This window comes from Hyalella azteca, unplaced genomic scaffold (genome assembly GCF_000764305.2).
Source record: "Hyalella azteca isolate HAZT.00-mixed unplaced genomic scaffold, Hazt_2.0.2 contig16338, whole genome shotgun sequence".
Classification (NCBI taxonomy): Eukaryota; Metazoa; Arthropoda; class Malacostraca; order Amphipoda; family Hyalellidae; genus Hyalella; species Hyalella azteca.
Window position 1 is genome coordinate 282,745 of NW_025946162.1, and position 21,271 is coordinate 304,015.

General features: G+C 38.4%; 1 protein-coding gene across 1 annotated transcript in view; it reads right to left on the minus strand.

Moving 5' to 3' along the window:
- Nucleotides 1-303: 303 nt before the first annotated feature.
- Nucleotides 304-21,271, minus strand: part of LOC108673256 (centrosomal protein of 135 kDa) — a 53,238-nt gene continuing 32,270 nt past the window's right edge. Inside the window, exons 8-14 of the mRNA XM_047884860.1 lie at nt 8,091-8,216; nt 6,755-6,887; nt 6,061-6,237; nt 4,677-4,853; nt 3,811-3,990; nt 1,238-1,393; nt 304-720 (exon numbers count right to left, since the gene is read on the minus strand). Coding sequence (XP_047740816.1) covers nt 691-720; nt 1,238-1,393; nt 3,811-3,990; nt 4,677-4,853; nt 6,061-6,237; nt 6,755-6,887; nt 8,091-8,216 — 979 coding nt within the window. The 3' untranslated portion in view covers nt 304-690. The remainder of the gene's footprint in view (nt 721-1,237; nt 1,394-3,810; nt 3,991-4,676; nt 4,854-6,060; nt 6,238-6,754; nt 6,888-8,090; nt 8,217-21,271) is intronic.

The window sequence follows — 21,271 nt, forward strand, 5'->3', positions numbered from 1 at the left end:
GATTGCTTCATCTAGTACTAATATTCAATTTTTTGTACTGTTTTTAAACAAGGTTTCTAGACGGTCATTTTTCCCGGACAAATTCTGCGATTTAGTTTTTCTCAATTGGGTTGGCCAGCTAAAATTTATGATAGGGGTACTCCTAATTGCATTTTAAATACTGCAAAAAGAAAATAAATGGAATTTTTATAGCGCACCCTACAAATAAACTAGTATATATTGAGTTTTCGGCCTTTTTTGGCCTTTTTTGTTCTCGGATTTGGCCGATTTTAGGCAACCTAGATTATGTACCACTACGTCCTGGAGAAATACATTTCGTGGTATGCATATGTACCACTTCGTAGTCAACGTGTCAACATCTTGTACAACGTATTTCACTTCGATCATATAATTCATTCTAAATCTCAGTTTTCATTAACGCTACATATCGAACTACATCTACCATCGTAACACTACATGCAATTGATTAAGTTAAAGTCCCTTTAAATAAAATTTGTACGTTGACTGCCGGCACTATTGTAAATGCTCAATGGCAGTAAATGGTAATGGTCGTGGTAAAATTGTGCGCATTCGTAGGGTTGAACTGGGTTGAAATCAACCTAGTCAACGTATTCCCTAACTTCTTCAACACGACTCTCAATAAACGTAGAATTCCAGTCACATTTCTGTTTACGAATATTCCAGCTTGTCTCACAGGCTCAGCAACTGAAGAGATCTCAGCTGCGCACAGACAAACAATACAGTGAATTTCACATAATGATTCTTCCTTCAAATGCTCATATGGAATGTTTTAAAATTTAAGCTTTATACATTCGAGAAAGATTATTTCATCCGATTGCCGATTTATAAACTCGCGAATTGGTATCATACTTAGTTGATTTTCCATATTGAATCAATTTAGTCCATCTACCATCAGATTTTTATGTTGAAAATTTCCATCATTTGTTTCATCGTACATACAGTTACATTACAACCAGTTTAGAATAACTCTTTTGCAATTACCATATTGAACATAATTTCAAAATACCTTGTAATAAATGTTATAGAAATAAAAAATAGAAGTAAATATATGCAATATAAAATAAGAAATGTGCCTAATAAATGACATAGAAATAAAAATATAAATAAATACGTGCAATATAAAATAATAAATGTGTCTAATACATGACATATAAAAGAGAAAATATAAGTAAGTACATGGAATATAAAATAAGAAATGCACCGCCTAACGTCTCACCCTCCTGAGCTCCTGTCCGGCGCGCTCTCGCTCGTACTGCTCGTGCGTGAGGTCTCGCTTGAGACGCTCCACTTCTGCCTCCGTCAGCGCCGCGTGCGCTCGTAGCCTCCGACACTCTGACGCCTCGGCCTCCAGCTCTGCCTGCGTCTCTGCCAGCTGCGGCCACCAGGGACAGATGGTTATAGGGAAGTTAGAGCAGCATTGTCCGCCAGCTGCGGCCACCAGGGACAGATGGTTATAGGGGAGTTAGAGCAGCATTGTCCGCCAGCTGCGGCCACCAGGGACAGATGGTTATTGGGGAGTTAGAGCAGCATTGTCCGCCAGCTGCGGCCACCAGGGACAGATGGTTTATAGGGGTGTTAGAGCAGCATTGTCCGCTAGCTGCGGCCACCAGGGCCAGATGGTTTATAGGTGGGTTAGAGCAGCATTGTCCGCCAGCTGCGGCCACCAGGGACAGATGGTTATTGGGGAGTTAGAGCAGCATTGTCCGCCAGCTGCGGCCACAAGGGACAGATGGTTATTGGGGAGTTAGAGCAGCATTGTCCGCCAGCTGCGGCCACCGGGGACAGAGGGTTATTGGGGAGTTAGAGCAGCATTGTCCGCCAGCTGCCGCCACCAGGGACAGACAGATGGTTCATAGGTGAATTAAAAGCAGCATTACCTTCCAGTTGGGGGTCAGGTAATAAATGTCTCATTAAGGTGAGACAATTTATATTCGCTGTAATATACGGTAAAACATTTCCATCAGGATAGAGTGGAAAATATGTGGCAATTTGCTTTCCGACTGTAATTATTCATGCGGACACCTGGTAAGTTATTCAGCTTCAAAGGAATTTCAAGAGCACAAATTTTTGAGTTTGTGCAAATCTTTTGAAAAGTTCAAGCAACGTGAGAATCAGCGTAATTTTGATTTTAATATTCGGAATGTAACCTAGATTATTGAAGTAATAATGCTCAGTAGTTACTTAATATGAGATTATAAATCCGTAAACAAAATATGGCACAAAACGATTGCCGTTATAAGTTTTTTCCAGCCTCATACGCAAGTTAACAGGAGGATTTTTGTGCCGCGTGTGTCTCTGTGAGACAGAGACTGTAGGTTATTTTATGAACTCTATTATTATCTTAACTATAATAGCGCATGCAGTTTTTTACGTCTTCATTTTATTCATCACATGTCAATAAATATTTTGTTTTAGATAGCAATGATCTATATTAAAATCTGAACCGGCTGATTTTTAGCACATGCACAAGTATAACTAGCCACACTGATGAGTTGGTTGCTTGTTGAATATGGCAACATAAGTAAGAGAATGTTTCCACCCTGCCATGGCAAGGTGTTTAACATATCTGTTGTTGCAGGGCGAAAAACCGTTCCAGACAATACTAGCATCAATCGATGTGTTATATTTTGTTTCCTAATTTGTAATCTCTTATTAAATATATATTCAACATCATCACCTCAATAATCCAGGTCAAATACAAAAAAATAACCATTAAAATTAAAGTTACGTTAACATCTACATTTCCAGCAATTTTCAAGAGCATTGCGCCAATTCTAGAAATCTTTGGTTTGGAAAATTCATTGAAGTAAAAATTCACTTGGCACGTGTTCACATGAAAAAATAGTAGTTGAATCCTAAATTTAAAAAAAAAAATTTTCGCTACATCCTAATGGGCATGCTATGGCCCAGTAATGGTAAAATCAATGGAAAATAGCAACATATTTTGACACAAGAGTGAGAATAGCGACGCAAAATTAATTCAATTCAGAGCATCATTCAGGTACGTTTGCTATGAAAGATGATTCTAACACAAAACTCCACGTAAATTAATTGCCTCCTTCATGAAAAAAACTTCCGATGAAAAATATGGTAAATATGCCGTTATTGGAAGCACGGGAAGAGAAAACTTGTAATCAGGCATTTAGGCGAAACTAGCAATTCTGTCGCAGCGATAGATTACAGATATGATGCAACAACCTCGGCCCAATGAACACTCGTGTCTGGAGGCTGTAACAGGACGAGCGACTGTTGGAACAATTATGAATGTTATTGGAAATTCTGAACAAACTAAAAATTTGCAGTGGAAATAAGTCAAGAGAAATTTACAGTGGAAATTATTTAAGAGAAATTTCCAAGATATAAAATGCTAAAAGATGTATAGCAGCCAATATATGTACAAGTTTCTGCCCAGTTAATATTAGACTAAGCGTGATTGCACCGCAAGTCAACGTTCCAAGAGGTATATTTTCCAGCTCTTATGCTCTATCAAGAAAATTGCGTAAAATTTGCAAAAAAAAAGCAGCAGAGTGAACACGTTCGTAGACAAACTGATTGAGTCAGCAGAATAGAGCCAGTTGGCGGTGAATAAACGAAAAGGTGGCGTTCAAGAATCGTACTTATGTGCGTTATAGTGGACCGATTCCTAATTAACACCACTTCCAGATTTCGTGTTAGAAAAAAATTCCTGTTATTCAGTTAAAAATATAAAAAAATAAAAATATCACTTATTCAGAAACACTTCTCTGTATGATGTTAACGAGTAGATGTGAATACTTTTTTTCGGTTTACCTTGCGGCTGAGCTGCTGCTTCTCCACGGAGATTTGCTTAGCCTCCGCCGCGTTGCTCCACTCCAGTTTCCGGTGCTCCGACAGCGCGGACTCCAGCTTTGCCTGCTCCGATCTCTGCTCTGTCACCGCCGCCTCCAATCGCTCCACGTCGCCCTGGAGTCGCTTCTTCTCCCGGCCCAGCTTGGAAAATATTCGAAGTGTTAACTTTTATTGTTAATTAGTCTGACGAAATCAAATGAACAATCAATAAATCTTTGTCACGCATATACAATTTATTAATGAAAATACCTGCCTGTATTGCGTCGCGCAGGTGCAGATTTTACTCCCAATTGTAATATGAAGCTACCTTTGTGTGTTACTATAATCTAATGAGTGGAATTTATTCGTTTTCGATTTGTATCTATTCTTGTAGGAAGAATTGGAATTCAAGTTTAATTTCGAACACTGCGAGCCGAAGCGAAGAATTCTGTGCATAAAACCAGATCAATTTTTCATGTTGCAAATTTTCCATCTAGTTTGCTGCTAGGAATTCGAGATACCAACTCGATTTTTCACCCAAATCATTTTTCGCTATACGGAGCGGCACCGGAAGAGTACCTCATCTTTAGCCGAGTCTCCAACCCAAAACTCGAGTGCGATTAGGACTGCAATAGCAGGAAAGCTAAAACTTTCGACCACTTTGCCATTTGATTCAAAAATTACATAATTTTTATAGTGTTCAGCATTAAAAAGAAGTAAATTATAGAGTTCAACTACGCGGAATCCCACACAGCTTCAGAATTATGGCCCCAAGTATATTTCACATAGCTTCAGAATTATGGCCCAAAGAATATTTCAAATATTTACGATTAAAAGTAGATCCTGACCTTCTCGAGCGCGTCTTGAGTTCTGGCGAGCTCAGCTTCGAGTTCAGCTCTCTTGCCGTCGAGCCTCTGCGCGAGCTCTCGAGTGCTGATGAGCTCTCGGTCGCTCTCGTACTTGGCTTCCTCGAGCGTCTTGCAGCGAGCGTCGAACTCGGCCACTTGGTCGGTCGCCTCTGCAACCTTATTTAGAAATTGCGAGTACTAAGAAATTACATTTACAAAAATAATGGCAGAAAAATTCAACATTTCTTTATAGAAGAAATTTTTCTGAGTTTAACTCCTTCGTCTGTCTATTCGACAATCCTTTTGTGTGACAAAGACACGTTTTCCACTATAACGATATGGTGCATTTCAGTCTTATTTTCTTTGTTTAAATTTGCAGCAATATTGCAGATTCGGTGGAATTATAGGGCGCAATATATATGACAGGCAAGGTCTAGAACAAAATATTTTATTATTTGCTTTGTGAATCATTACTCGCAGAAACCTGAGGACTATGTGGATTGTACAGTGGTAACTTTAGCATTGAAACAGTCAATCAATACTGAGGAACTGTGATGAAACTTCTTCAGATTTTGAATGTGCCCTTCCACCGTGTTCACGCATCCCACGCTGGAGTAACGTTTCAACTTTGTTGTTGCTACAAGCAAATATAACTACAATTTCTATTTTATGCAAAAGATATTATTTATCGACTTATAAGCGAAATTTTAGAATTGTCGATAGACGTAAAAATATACACTTTCTTCGTTCGATATCGCTCCGTAACGTATAACTTCATAACTGTATATATGACCGTGGGTATAAGGGTTTATTACGAGCATCTTAATTCTATTTACCCACAGTCATGGCTCATGATTTCCTACCCAGATCCCGACACCATAATAACCCTGGACACGCGTTCCAAGAGCCCCTATACTGTATATTTACGGCGCCAGGTGCATAAACCATTATCTTAATCATCATACAAATCATACAAATATATAATCGACCGGCGGAGGGTCCCGGCATTGCTTGAAATAGATGGTAATAATAATCCCCTAACATACCTCTACAGAAACATCTTGCCAGTAATCAGATAAAATTCTCAAACCATAATAACTTGAATGAAATGGAAACCCGTTCATATAAATCCTCACCAAGACTTTCAAATAAATAATAATTGACATTTCCTTGCGTTACTACAGCGTTGACATAATAATATACTAGTTCATGCATTACTGTGGCATTAACATAATAATAGATAATAATAGATACAAACATTACTGTAGCATTGGCATAATAATAAATAATAATAGATTCAAACATTACTGTAGCATTTTCATAATAATAGATAATAATAATAACATAATACAAACATGACTGTAGCATTATCATGTACACTCACCTGCTGCAGCATATGTTCTCTCTCCCTCTTGCTCTCTTGTATGAGGGCCTCGAGGTGCCCCAGCTTCTGGTCCTTGACAGCCACGTCGCCCTCCAGTGACTGGCTGTGGGTCCTCAGCGTCTCTACGGTGTCGTTCAGACTCAGGTACTGCTGACGCAGGGCTGACTCCTCAGATGCCTGCACGTAGTTAGGTGTACGAAGTTGCGAGTCTTGTATGTACGTATTTGGAGTCTTGTATGTACACAGTTGTGAGTCTTGTATGTACGTAGTTGTGAGTCTTATATGTACGTATTTGGAGTCTTGTATGTACACAGTTGTGAGTCTTGTATGTACGTAGTTGTGAGTCTTGTATGTACGTAGTTGTGAGTCTTGTATGTACGTAGTTGTGAGTCTTATATGTACGTAGTTGTGAGTCTTGTATGTACGTAGTTGTGAGTCTTATATATATATATATATATATATATATATATATATATTGAGCATGCAGGCCAAGTGGTTAAAGTCTAGGGCACCATTATAATAGCAAAGTTGTCGGTTCGATCCCAGCTTCCTGCGATAGTACTGATCAAAATGAGCGAGATGGCAGGGAGGTTAAGAATAACAATATTGTTGCAGTGATATGCGGGTTCAAAGCCCAGAAATTTGCAAGAATTCTGCCGCTCGCTGACATCACTAACACTACAACTATGCATGCCTTGGCAGCCAGCGCCTCGCCCAGGCGCTCGAGCGTGGCGCAATATTCCTGCGTGCGCATCTTGAAGACGTCGCGCTCCGACGCGCTCTGCAGCGCGTCCTGCTGAGCAGACGACAGCTCGCCCTGCAGCCGCCTGATACAAAAATATTTGCAATTAGATATTCTACTGCCAATAACATCATGAATCGCCCGGCATACTTTAAAAAATATTTGTAATTAGATATTCTACTATCAATAAGATCATGAATCGCCTGGCATAATTTAAAAATATTTGTAATTAGATATTCTACTGCCAATTCAATCATGAATCGCGCTGCATACGTTTGATCCACAAATATTCGTATTTCAATATTCTACTAATGCTAAATTGTTGAAAAAACTGTTTTCTGTACGAAATTTACGAAAGTGAACATCGAGAACTCCACTATAGGTTCTTAGGAATGAGAAGGGACTAAGAGTCTATGTTTTAAAGACAGGAAGAGCTAAGCGCTTAAGATTCATAATCGTAAGGGTCTTTAGTGAATAATGACTGGTTGAATGATTATTCATCTAAACTTATATTCCGGTCACATAATATTGATTTGTCGGTAATTTTTTCAAACAAAATTAATATTTATTCTAATATATGAACATAAAATTATTGACGAAAGCTTAAAACTATTTTTAGAGGGCTGAGATCCCTAAAATAGGCTAAAAAACGCCACTGATCACTGATGGACATAATTTGAAACTTACAGTTCATGGTGACTGCTTTTTGATCAACGACAACTGTTTGACCAAGTCTTATGATGGCACAAAACTATTAAGCACAAATATTTCCTATGTAACTATAAATTATAGTAACACTTACTGTAAAGCTATCATAACTTAAGCAGGAACTGTAGAACTTTGAACAATTTAGTAACAATTCATTCTGAACAATTATTTTAGTTTAACCTTAATCCAACACGTTTTCTAACGGAGAAATACGTTTTCTATAATGTTGATATTCGGAAACTAATCTATTACTCGTTAAAAATCGCTGAAGATAAAATATACTTGCAGAAAAACTCTCGACAAGCCTAGTGCAATGGTCTGTTTCTCTCGCCTCTTGGTTGACAACCTATAACCTCTGCTCTTCACCAATTCTCTTCGTGGTCAGCCAACCTCTGGGCTGCGTCCCCTATCGTAACTACAAGTGGAAAGCCTCCCTCTGTCAGTCTGTCACGAACCACCTCTCCCTGACTCCATAAGATCACCTGATACTGGGGAAAGCGTCCCACAGTCCCTCACCGTATCTCCTTGAGGGTAGCATCCCTCAGTCCCTCACAAACGAAAGCGTCCCACAGTCCCTCACCGTATCTCCTTGAGGGCAGCATCCCTCTGTCCCTCAGCATCCTCCAGCATGACTCGTAGTTCAGACAATCGCTGCTTCTCGGCCGTGAGCGTCGCCTGCTCCGCAGTGAGCGCAGATGTACTCGACCTGTTTAAAACCAAGTAAAATTGTACAAATCAATAGTGTACTTAGTATATAGCATAGCAATGGATAATATATACGGTAGTATACAGACGTTCGTACAATCTGGCAAGGTTAGACGCTAATACCGTCTAGCGTTGATACGGTCAGCCGTTGATAAGGTCTGGCGTTGAAACGGTCTGGCATTGATACGGTCTGGCGAGGGATGAGCGTATCAGCGTGTTCGTCAGAGCGTGAAGTACGCATGACAGAGTAGCGAGAATCTGAAGGCCAACGAGAGGGGGAGTGAGTGAAATAGAACGAGTCTTCGGAAGCTACTCGACGATGGAGCCACCATCTCACTTGTAACTTACGTTAAGTTGGTCGCCTTCAAATTTTATCTAATTTTTCACTTGAATCAAACAGTTGAAAATCAATCGGCTAAACCACAGAAAATCAATCAGAATCACATCAGTTTAAAATAGAATCAGCAGCATCAACGGCACACTCTCAAGCGCCTTATCCTGGCCGATAAGGGTTATAGTAACCACTGATCCGTAGCTGTTGACATCGTTCTAGGTATTATTATCAGATCAAAATCGAAAATTATGAGTATACTGGTCATTAATAGGATATGAAATGATGTTGTGCAGTAGACGGTGGGCGCCCACAGCATGTTGCGCAAGACATGACAACGTCTAATAGATGTTGTAGTCTGGACCTGCAAGCGTCACGATGATTCATCACTATCATCCATCATCTGGCCCCTCGACGCTTCCCTGAAGGATGCCGATGCAAAATTTCGGAACTTTCACTGCTTTAACGGATTGTATGCAAATATGGCAGCTCGGAGTGTGCGCTGCGGTGGAGAAAATGCTTGTCACCGCGCGCCCCCAACACACACAGTGAATAACGCTTTGAAAGAACTGTAGCCGTGTAAATTAAAATCATTATACAATGTATGTTGTTGTTTAGCCATAAGAACTGTAATTTAAAGGAAGAATCACGCATCATTAGCGTTGATATTGACGCATTAAATGACAGGGCATTTTTGAGGAAGCTTACGTAAGCTTTAAAGTTTAATCCATTGGATCACAAACATTATACACTACGAGAAGTTGAAATTTAATTATATAGAAATGGTAGAAAGTGCAATAGAATTAATCCCAGATAAGTAAGTTGGTTCGCGATGATAAAGCGAGGTCAAACCTTCATGTTAAGTTGAAATGTATCGTCAATATAACATAACAAGCCAAACTGCATGAGGAACCCGGACATGTAATAGTTAATGGTTCGGTAGCTCGTTAAAAGCCCACCAGGAAAGCACCTCAAAACCACTTTTCTATGACAACTAAAAGTGAACCAGGTAAGAATTTATTGGTGAGTAAACAAGCGGAAACTTTCACTAAACTACACTTGGTTTCGAGCCTTCCCTTACGTCACCAAAACCTCAAAAGTGAGCAGAAGGCACTGGAGTGAATTAACGAATAGCATAGCACACAGCAGACAATTTAAACGCAAATCTAAGACTCTTATTTCAAGTTTATAATTAGAAGAGCTTCCTTTATAGAAAAATATATTGTACATTTTTATTAAGAAAAAATGAATATAATATAGCTAAGACTAAGAAGGCAGTTATGCAAGCGGAAGGAATTTATGGAGAGAACTTCAAAAGAGAACAATGTTTAGATGATGAGCAGCGGGCGACAGTCGAGGACACATACAATTGTAGCTCTCACTCGAACTGCCTTCAGCGCATAAACACGTCTTGTGCGATATTAATTTTTTAGTTATATGATTAAACATTATAAGTAAAAGCAAAAGTGACAAGCTGTTAAAATACGCCACGATTCACTACTACACGCATGCTATGTGCACACAATGCGCATGTACGCGTAGATGATCGCGCGTGGTCACGTGAACCGCTGCTTGACCACGCACGTCGACAGAGACAATCTGAGATGTGCCGAGGTGGATATCGCGAGGTGAATATCACCAACATATTTAATATATATTTTATTCATTCCACCATAACATTAAAATTGCAATATTCAATTCTTATAAGGCGTTTGACTTTCGATTTTCAACATGATACTTCATTTCAGCCGCAATAACATTAGAGATATAATATTCAATTCTGCGTGTTAATTAATTTTCGTGAACTTACGTTGACTCGTTGATTTTTGGGAGCACATCTCGACAGAGCAAGCAGTACAGACCATATGCTAAGCGACGCAATTATAACTGATGAATAGATATGGCTTTTATACCTAAACTCGTGAAAAGTAGAGTGGAAGCGAGGGCAGCCATCTAGCGAAGACCTTAATTCCTTCCACTTGCCATGTAGTACATTGTAGGGGTCAATAAAATTGCTATTGATGTAACGTCTATCGTAAGTAACTCTTATTTGATATGAAATCTGCCTCGAGACACAGACACGAGTATTGCGGGTAGCAACAACCACCGTTTTGGCCATAAAATATTTGATGTTTATTATGCCTTTTTATCGCGGAACAGCTTTCATTTAAAATGACGAGTGCCAACGAAAGTGCCAATTCAAAAGCGATCCTATCATTCACTAGAGAAATTAATTAACATTTTGTACATGAAATAGCCAGTGAGATATGCAAAATAGGTAATCCTGCAAGAAAATATTTGAAATACTCGTTTACGATTTCAAAAAATACTCGTCAGATTACATAAGGAGATTGAGTATACGCATAATCATTTCTACTCCATGCTAGTAAATGCCATTTGTTAACATCCGACTTACTGTAACAACTTAACCACCCTCAAAACAAGCCAAAATCCCAACCCGATATGCCAAAGCTGACTATATTGCAGAAATCAGCTTGAAAGAAAAAGTCATTGCATTTGCTAGGCGAATTAATTCTTGGAATTGACCAGGATACTTCAGTCTAGCAACAGGATCAGGACTATTTCTCACTAATGGAACATGAAACCAAACATAAATCAAAGCGCAAAGCTATAATAACCGACCCATGCAGATAGCCTATATCGAAGTCGTTTCTTAACTTAAGCGTTTATAAAGCGTCCCAGACATCGAAGTCTTGCCATTCAGTATACAATGACTGCAGGATATCGTTCAGAGGAATTGTGAGTGCAATGCATTGACAGGCTACGAGAGTTCGATATATTAAAAGGCAACGAGAGAGCATTGTATTGGAAGGGTACGAGAGTGCACTGTTATGAATGGCTACGATACCAGAGCTAATAACGTATTGTAGATGACGAAAGTGTCCCATGCATGGAACAGATTAAACTCGACGCTGGATATCGCAGGCACGTAGAATGAAAGTCCAGAATGAGAGGCATGTTGGACTCTTCAGTGAACAAGTGCTATGTAACTCTTACTTTCTCTAAACCATGATTTTACAGTTAATAAAGAATTATTTCTGTAATTTACTTCATTAAAGGAAAAAAATCCTGAGGAGTTGATTAGACATTCTAAAGATATAATTAAAAGATATAAAATAAGAGATAAAATTAGATAAAAAGAAAGATAAAATTAGATAAAATTAGATAAAGATAAAAATATAAAATTAGATAAAATAAGAGATAAAATAAAAAAGATATAAAATTATAAAAATTAAAGATAATTTGTAAATTATTCCTCTGCGTATCACTTGAGTTGAAATGAATCCTTGATGCGACATTCGATGCAAAAAATACAAAATTATTTCTTCGTCATCCTAAATTGACACCATGAAACAATATCTAAGACGCTTGATGAACCGGTTGGTAATAATATTTCAAGCAGCGATTATAATTATTGATGAAACCATCAGTTTTTTTCTTCGACAATTGATGATCCAACCAGCGATGTTTTCGAGGAATGGAGATGCAGCAAGTGATGTAAGACTCACCTCCCTCACCACTCCCATCACCCACACTATCATAGTGGTCGATGTTCTCGAAGGATGGAGATGCAGCAAGTGATGCAAGACTCATCACTCTCACCTCCCTCACTATGATCGTACTCTCTAAGTGCCTCACATTAGATGAGCGGCGCAAGGTTAACTCGACACCTCGTTTCTCCAGAGGGTCTCGCGCAACGCGGTTAATAACGGCGGTTACATGTGCGTTGCAACGATGGCTCGGTTACGGCAACAGCGAAAAGGAGGCGTGTGAAAACGAGACGTGAGACGTGGTGTGAAAAGATAACATTAGACGTGTGAAAACATGACATTATACGTGGAAAAACATTACATTAGACGTGCGAAAACATGACATTAGACGTGTGGAAACATGACATTAGACGTGGAAAACATTACATTAGACGTGCGAAAACATGACATTAGACGTGTGGAAACATGACATTAGACGTGTGAAAACATGACGTGAGACGTGTGAAAACATGACACGAGGCTTGTGAAAACATGACGTAAGACGCGTGAAAATATGACGTAGGGCGTGTGAAAACATGGCACGAGGCGTCTGAAAACATGACTTAAGACGTGTGAGAACATGACGTAAGACGCGTGAAAATATGACGTAGGGCGTGTGAAAACATGGCACGAGGCGTGTAAAAACATGACGTAAGACGCGTGAAAACATGACGTAAGACGTGTGAAAACATGATGTAAGACATGTGAAAAGATGACACGAGGTGTGTGAAAACATGGCGTAAGACATGTCAAAACATGACGTAAGACGTGCAAAAACACGACGTAAGACGTGTCAAAACATGACGTGAGGCGTGTGAAAACACGACGTGAGACGAGTGAAAACATGACGCGAGACTTAAGTCTTGGTACCTAGCATGTCACATTAATAGAGTGATCATTATTTATTCATGATGAAAATTAATCTGACTTTGAATCTGAGCGGTCTGACTTTGTAAGTCGATACTTTAGAGAGACCGAAAAAGCACAAATGAATCAAAACATTTTTGGCAACTGGGAAAAATGATAATAATAAATTCAATAACACTTTCCAAACCACATTGCGATGGAAGGTATGGTTCCGATCTGATGCACTGCATGGTACTTATAAGTCGAAAGACTGACACGAGACTCTCGCTGATCTTTCTAATCAAGAGGCCCTTAAATTTAAAAGGTTATCGAGCACTGGCAGAAAGATTGGTTCCCAAAACTTAAGGATCATATAATGACTGAAAGATAGCTAGACTACCGACGCCAGAGTCATTCCGTAGCTAAGCTCCAAGTAATAAATACTGGTAACTTTTTCAAATGAAGACCCATGGGAAAAGAGGACTCAACCCTCGTCGTGGAGGTGACCGGTGACCGGCCTTTCACTGCAGAGAGGTCACCGGAGCGAGGCCAGGTTAACCTGTGGCCTCCGCCACGAGCGAGGCTTAGCTCTAAATGCCGGAACATCAGAGCAGGGCGGTGCATGACGAAACACTTCGCGTTTTTACGCATGCATCGTAATTTGCATGCAATTTAATTTGCATCAGATGATCTTTCTTTAGTTGATAAGTTACATACATTAATTCGTAACATTTTTCCCATTCTTTAAATTTCAGATCACAAACTGGTTTTAGTGCTGGCTTCGCAAAAAAAATAAAAAAAAAAACGAGGGACAAATCTCAGACTGACTGAAAAAAAATTCCAGACTCACTTCCATTCACTTTGCACTTGCAAGCCATAAAAGTTGATACACCAAGAAAAAAATAGGCCCGTTAATAGAAGTGCTTCGAAAAGTTATAAACGCACAAGAAATTAAATTTCCTACTATTAGAATACACAGTGAAATTAAACAGTTAAGTTAAATTCGAGCAATCAAAAACACTGTATTAGTTATTTTAAATTACAAATTACCCACGAATTTAATAGCGAAGAAAATTCCGAGAATATTCACGAGATATTTCACGAATATCACGAATATTTCTATGCATGATTATGTTGATGACAGCATTGATTACGACTTCTGATCTTGAAGCACGCTTCTGATAACATTATAATAGATACTTTAATAACCGATAATCTTATTTTAGAACATCCCGCGAAAAATATTTTATAAAGTCAACAATAGCAGGTCGTTTCCTGATTGCAAAGTAACAAAATCGAATCCTCTGTTTTAAGAAATTTAAAAATTTTGCTTCCACCTCCCGTGCTTTAGATTTGAAAGTTTTTAAATAGCTTCTTATTTTTAAACCAAAAAATTGTCAGAACAATACTTATTGTTGGTACCCGCTTAAAATTTTTACTCGATATGTTTTTTCTGTTAATTCTGATATCAATAAGATTCAAAACTCTTCATGTTAATTTTGACCTCGAATTGCTACTACAACTACTTGGTACTTCTTGAATTTTTGAACTGCAGTAATGAAGCTGTTCTCTGAAAGGCTTTGCAAGAAAATATGTTGGATTTATTTATTTCTTTAATTTAATACATTGTAAGTTGCAAACACCAAAATTTAGAGCGAAAGTCACGTTTTCCTGCTGCGTGAACTCAAATATTTAAACACAAACACTGCAATGTTTTCGTTGTTGAGAGTGGAAGATCCAATTTCAGTTCTGGTGCATGCAACTCAACCCATAGAACAATACCGGCTCAAAAATCCGGACGAATGTAACTAGCCCAAAACGCTCACATCAATAACATCGTGATCGGAAAACCCCTGTGAGAATTTGTATGAGAAGTCTTACGACATTTTGAGCTTGCAGATTGCGATAACTCCACTCGGTCGAGTAGAGACCGTCGAAGCCTTCGAAACCAGTTTGATGCTCGAGTTTTGCTTCGGTTTTGCGACACCCACGCAAGCGACGGTTTGATCGCAGGTGAAATCTAGAAACGAACACTAACGTGTGCAATGATAGCAAGTTATATTAGAATTTCAGTTCCGTCATTTTATCAAAAACATCAATCAAAGAATTTATTGTTATCGAGCTGTGGGAGGAAGAATTTCACTCGACGTTCTGTATATCTCAAATCCAGAAGAAATATTTGCATGTTAGCATCTTTTACTCGTCGCATACTCGACTGAGTGAACTTGTTCAAAACGATTTCATGCATGGATGTTTAGAATTTTCTGAAATAAATTTTTGAGAGAGAACACAGAGAAATTTTCCCTAAAATGCTGCAAAAAATAATCCTCGCGTGCGAATGCTTGTCATTTACGACGCTGCCATAGTTGTTCTCCCAAACTGAGTCAAGCCGAGATTCGCATATACAAATGCGCTATAATTCGAGTTTGAGGGTTTTTTTGAAAACGTTCATAGCACCGTGAATTGTAAATTCAACGACGTCTGAGCGTTCCTTTGACACAGGTGGGGCGCGCATGCCAGGTTTATGACGCAAAGCTTTTATTATTTTAAACGGAATGTTGATGAAGGTATGACAGAAAGGTGCATGTGTTGAAAATGCACGATTTATTTTAACTAACCGATTTGGAAATTTTATAGATTTTGTACGTTTTACTTAACAACGTTCAATTTTCACTTTTTAATAGCTTCAATTTTCAGAAAATTCAAAATTGTAAGGAGTAATTAAAAATTACCTTTTGAGATACATTTAAATTAAATTTGGGTTCAACGTCATATTATTTAAATCGGGAATTAAACCTCTGAGCAAGTTACTGCACGATGGTAAGAAAGAATGTGTCTGTAAACACGATTATGGAAAAAAATGCGACGATTTAAATGATTTTATCGAAAACATTCCGTTAGAAAATATGACCTCATATAACTCTTATAGTGCGCTTCAATTATGATAATTATGAGCCAAATTTCTTTTTATTGGATATACGATTTTTCAACTGTTGAACCTTAGATAAAAGCGTCGTTGATGTGCATTAAAGTTGGCATTTATACTAATAATTGATGTTGATCATTCTAGTCCTTTATTTCTCACGTAACCATTACAGAAGCCAAATAGGCGGCCGACCATCCCTCGGCCATAGCAAGACTGCTCACTGTCTACAATTAACCTCAAACAGGTCAATTACAACAATTCCACAAATTATTGACTCGACTCTTGCCGAAATATCTACCATCTCGCTGCCATCGCTGATCCGCCCATCATACATCATTACGACTCGATGACGTGACCATGACCAGACTTACGATGACAATTACCAATGATAATGGAGAGGCAAATCTTCATAGTTGTCATGGCGCCTCTGCGACCGAGATTCACTTGAAAATTAAATTGACACGAACTCGCGCTGTAGCGTCGACCAGAATTGAAGTTTGGCTCGTCACCGGATCCAGATTATCTTTTTAGATCATTCCTGCCAGGCTTCAAAATTATTTGTAGCGTAGCTCATTTAACTGACATGAGTTTTTATTTTAAGTGATAAATATAGAAGGCGGTAAATTATTAAATCGGAATAAAAAAGAACGAATTCGCTGAACTGACCTGATGATGTACTTAATACATTAATCAGACCAATTGTTATGATCAATACTAATGCACGCAACTGTAGCGCAGTAACGAATGTTCTTGTAGAGAAGACAAAATGAAAGTGAAGAATAAATTGAAAGAAAGGGCGACTTCAAATGAAGGAACGGAGATTAGACGGCAGAAATCTAAAGTAAAGCTAATTTAATTCATAGTCTACATATAACGTGACAAAGTAAAGCTCAAGAAATTCAAAGTAAGCCTACAAACAAAATGACAGAAAGTAAAGCTCAATTATTTCGAAGTTTCAAAATAAATGAAAGAAACTGAAGCTCAATTATTTCGTAGTATACAAAAATAAAAAGTAAAGCTCAATTGTTGCGTAGTTTAAAAATAAAATGATAGAAACTAAAGCTCAATTATTTCGTAGTCTACAAAAATAGAAAGTAAAGCTCAATTATTTCGTAGTGAGCAAGAGCGGCAAGCACGAGACAGCAATGATTGAGCTGAGCGCAACCGTGCACCCTGGACCATGCCACATGCCCGGTAGCTCATTACGCGTGTATAGTGAAAGCTACGCATGATTACGAACAGTCTTTGGTTGCAGCGACGTCTTTATCAGCCTCGCACAAAGCCTTGTATTGCATTTCTACAAAGACTTAGGTCACACTAGCGTCTTTATGACCAGGGCTGAAATATCAAAATACGTAACGGCAGATTTCTCGTCTGAAATTAGTGGGTTTAGCTTGAAAAGCCGTCATATTTGGCTGACGGAGTCATGAACTCCTAACTTTTTTTATTATTATCAGGCCCCAGCCTCCCACAGAGCATTGCTTCTCTACCAAAATCTGGGCGGCTTTACAGCCGTCAACCGAGTAACCAGTTAACATCATGAACATCACCAACCGAGTTACAGCCGTCAACCGAGTGCGTATGGACGACGATGGGTCAGCGCTGGTTCTGAAATGCTTCACTCACACAAATGAGTGGAACTACACACAAATAGCGCCACATTATCTGTGGGTCATCCACACGCGTAAAAAAGTTGAGGGCTCAACACAGAAAGTTTATTGCCATTTAGACAATATGACCTATTTGTTCACAGTGTTTTTAATAGGGTGGTCCACCAACGACAAGCCACGTATACCCACGGCAGCGCCGTTTTGGCCTCTTGCCCTGACCATCATTCATGTTTAGTGCTGGCGATTTCCGTTCAAAATTGCATTTTATTGGGACCTACTCAACGAACATTTATTGCTCAATAAATTTAAATGTTTAATATTTATTTACTTAATTAATAAGAGACCCTGAGGGGAAACGAATACATTACCCATGAGTAAAATTTAGAACATAAATAAAAATATATTGCATGTACAGTCAATATTAATGCACAAGAATATTCAAGTGTAAAATATTCACCTCTATGCATAAATTATATATGTATTCAATAATAGTGTACAAGTGTAAAGAAATTCCGTAAACAAGTTATCTTAAATTTTTGCTCATTCAGCTTTTGCTCAGGGATCTCAGCCTCCGTAATTGCATTTCTATGCAGATCTTAATGTTTAATTAGAAAATTGAATCTCATTAATCAAGCTGACATATGAACAACTGAAATATTGTTCTATTTGTTCGCTTGGAAAATTTAATCTGGCGTAAAAATAGCCGAGCCTATTTCTATGGTGAGAAAAACTAAGCTGTATTTAATTTTTTATCTGAATTTTGACAATTCTAATAAAATCATGCCACATAAAAAATAATGTTGACTCCAATTTCAATAAAACTAGGCCAGTTAAAAATAGCTTAATGCCAACTGAAGAAGGTGAAGCAACTGATAACATTACTCAACCCAATAAAAATGCTCACACAGCTTTACCAAGTGGGATACAATACTCACGTGACCAGAATCTTCTAATCATTCATTTCAAATCTTAACAATATAATTAAGCAAGCCCTCATATAAACGAGCATTTAGCAGAAGAACGCTCAACTACACTTTAATTAACAGTATAGTTTCTTATCATAATGTGCAAGAATAATCAAGTATGGAGCTCAGTTTCTATGCTTACCTGATGGATGGTTATCAATCATAGCGCTGAGCAAGAGGAGAAACTGCCCGTTATGTCACGCGACGAGAGACGACCGAAAGAAAGTGAAACCGAAGTGCTGAGTGCCATGTATATGTAATGAATTCCTAGTACAATTAATCCAGTTTTCGGCTCGAATATTAAAGTAGTATTTCTCACTTATCAATTATACACCAGATTGATTATTGATTTATGACACGGTGTTAATTAAAATCGTCGTGGTCTTAAGATATTTTGCACCGTCATTCATGTGTAGAACACGCATACCGATTACACACATGCACGAGTGTGGCAAATTAACACAATGCTTGCGAATTAATTAACCTCCAGTAAAGTTTCGTATTGAAGGTTCAAATGAAGTAAACGAGATGTATTCAGGAGAGTGATGTTCATAAAAATGACAACATCAACTGAAATAGTTTTTCTTTACATAAACTGAAAAAGCACATTACGGGAGCCTGGTAAATTTCTGTAATTACTTTGAAATTAAAATTTAAAAGTTGCTGAATGCAAATGCGAATGAAACAAGAACATTATAATGGACTTTAGACCATGGATAGAAACGTTGTCATATGAACAACAGGCCTAAGAAACGATCGAGCTTTCGGCCAAACCACCTTTTCAGTACATACTCGTATGTCTTTTATATTCGTGAGATATGAAACAACATAGAAGTAAACGTTAACATACATCTAACTAAAGACCTGTCATTCAACCGGTAGTACGATCTTCAGTATTGTTTACATCTAACATTCTTACAATCTGTTCCCAGAAACTGCTGAGATCCTAATATTGGGCTTGATTATAATACTGAGGCTTTAAAGATGAAAGACGTTGAAAGACTAAAAAAATATAGACATCGTCTACGTGATCGGGGCTAACAAATTTGCTTGCATAAGAATTGAGCAAGAAGCTCTAGGCCTCTCAAGTCAGAGAAATTCTCGATGTTTTCTTCGGAGAAAGTTAAGTAAAAAAGATGCTACGTGGACAGGTACAGCGAGGCAGCGCAGGGCGAACTGAACTTGAAACAAAGAAGCCGTCTGCTCCGGGCGAAGCCTGCTGCATTTAAACCGTCATGTGTGATGTTGCGAGACTGTGGTGTTCTGACCATCACCGCGTGTGTCATGCTATAGAGAGACTGTGATGTTCTGAAGTATAGAGAGACTGTGATGTTTTGACCATCACCATGAATGTGATGCTATATAGGGACTGTGGTGTTCTGATCATCACAGTGCGTGCGATGCTATATAGGGACTGTAATGATGCTATGTAGGAGTGGGATGCAATATATCAGTCTATAAACCAAGTGCAAGTACATTTCCTTCATAATCGTCGCAGCAAGGAAAGGAAAATACAGCAAAATACAGGAGCAGCAAAAATTATGCAAGTTGCATGCACTTCAATATTGCAGCAAATCGGTAGCAATTGTCTTAGCCTTAGTTGCACCAACAGCAATATACTAAGACTATCACTGGTTAAAAACATCAGAGTAACATTATAAGCAACAGCAGTACAGTAACACAAGGCAAGTACCAAAACTAACATATACGATCAGATAAAACAAGCCAAGAGAAAGATTTAATTTGCCCGCAGTAGCTGTAGCAGCAATATGGCCGATCTACAAACATCAATATAATCCCAGAAGGATTTTAATGTGTGATAATTAATCAAATTTTTATAAATAAAATAATATACACATTTATCTACAGCGACTAATAGATTTTCATTTAGTAACTGATTGTTATCTGGATGAATTATATGGAGTAATTGTCACTCCAGAAATACATTAAAACTTTAAGTGGCATTCAGTCGTCGCTTGACAATACATCGCTCAAGATTCGCCTTCAGTTCTCCGTCTTAGTGGGCCTCGTTAGGATCAAGAGCTGACAACCTTATACTGCAAGGTTTTGTTCTGTCTCTGATATTCATATATCATATATCATTGCCAGGAAGAACATATATAGCAAGCAAATTCACTCAGTCCTGCAGCAATACATTACCTAAATAGTAATAACCATAGAGCAGCACGTATATACTGAATTCTAATAGCCACATAGTAGCATGTATACAGAATTTTGATAGCCTTATCGCAGAACGTATCCTGAATTTTAATAGAAATATAGCGGCGAATAAATCAAATAGAGCACGTAATGACCGGTTATTGACAATCGAGAAGCCCTCTTGTGGATGTAACGTATGCCTGGGAGTCACAGCTCATCTACCGAACTGTGCGTCTGATTAATATACAGTATAAGCAGCAGAACAATGAAGTATTAGCTATATAAGCAGAACTCTGCATCATCACTGAAGCTCAGATTATAGCTCCATTCAGAAGCAGAGCCTGCATTTCATTCACTGTTTACGCAACTACGGCGCTCATGAACAGCGTGAGACTCAGCGTAAGTGATTGAGTGTCATGAGTGATTGCGTGGAACTAGGACGCCAATGATAGAATGAAACTGCAATATGCTTTGCGTACATAAGAATGATTTTATTAGCTTTTTAATGGTTCAACTGTTCACTTTATAAGTTCCAGACGGCACCGCCATCGAACATATTTTATCATTGACGCATTTCATCATTGGCGCAATTTATCATTGACGCATTTCATCATTGATGCATTATCATATCATTCTATGGCTAGTGCGCTGCCATAAAATCTTTCTC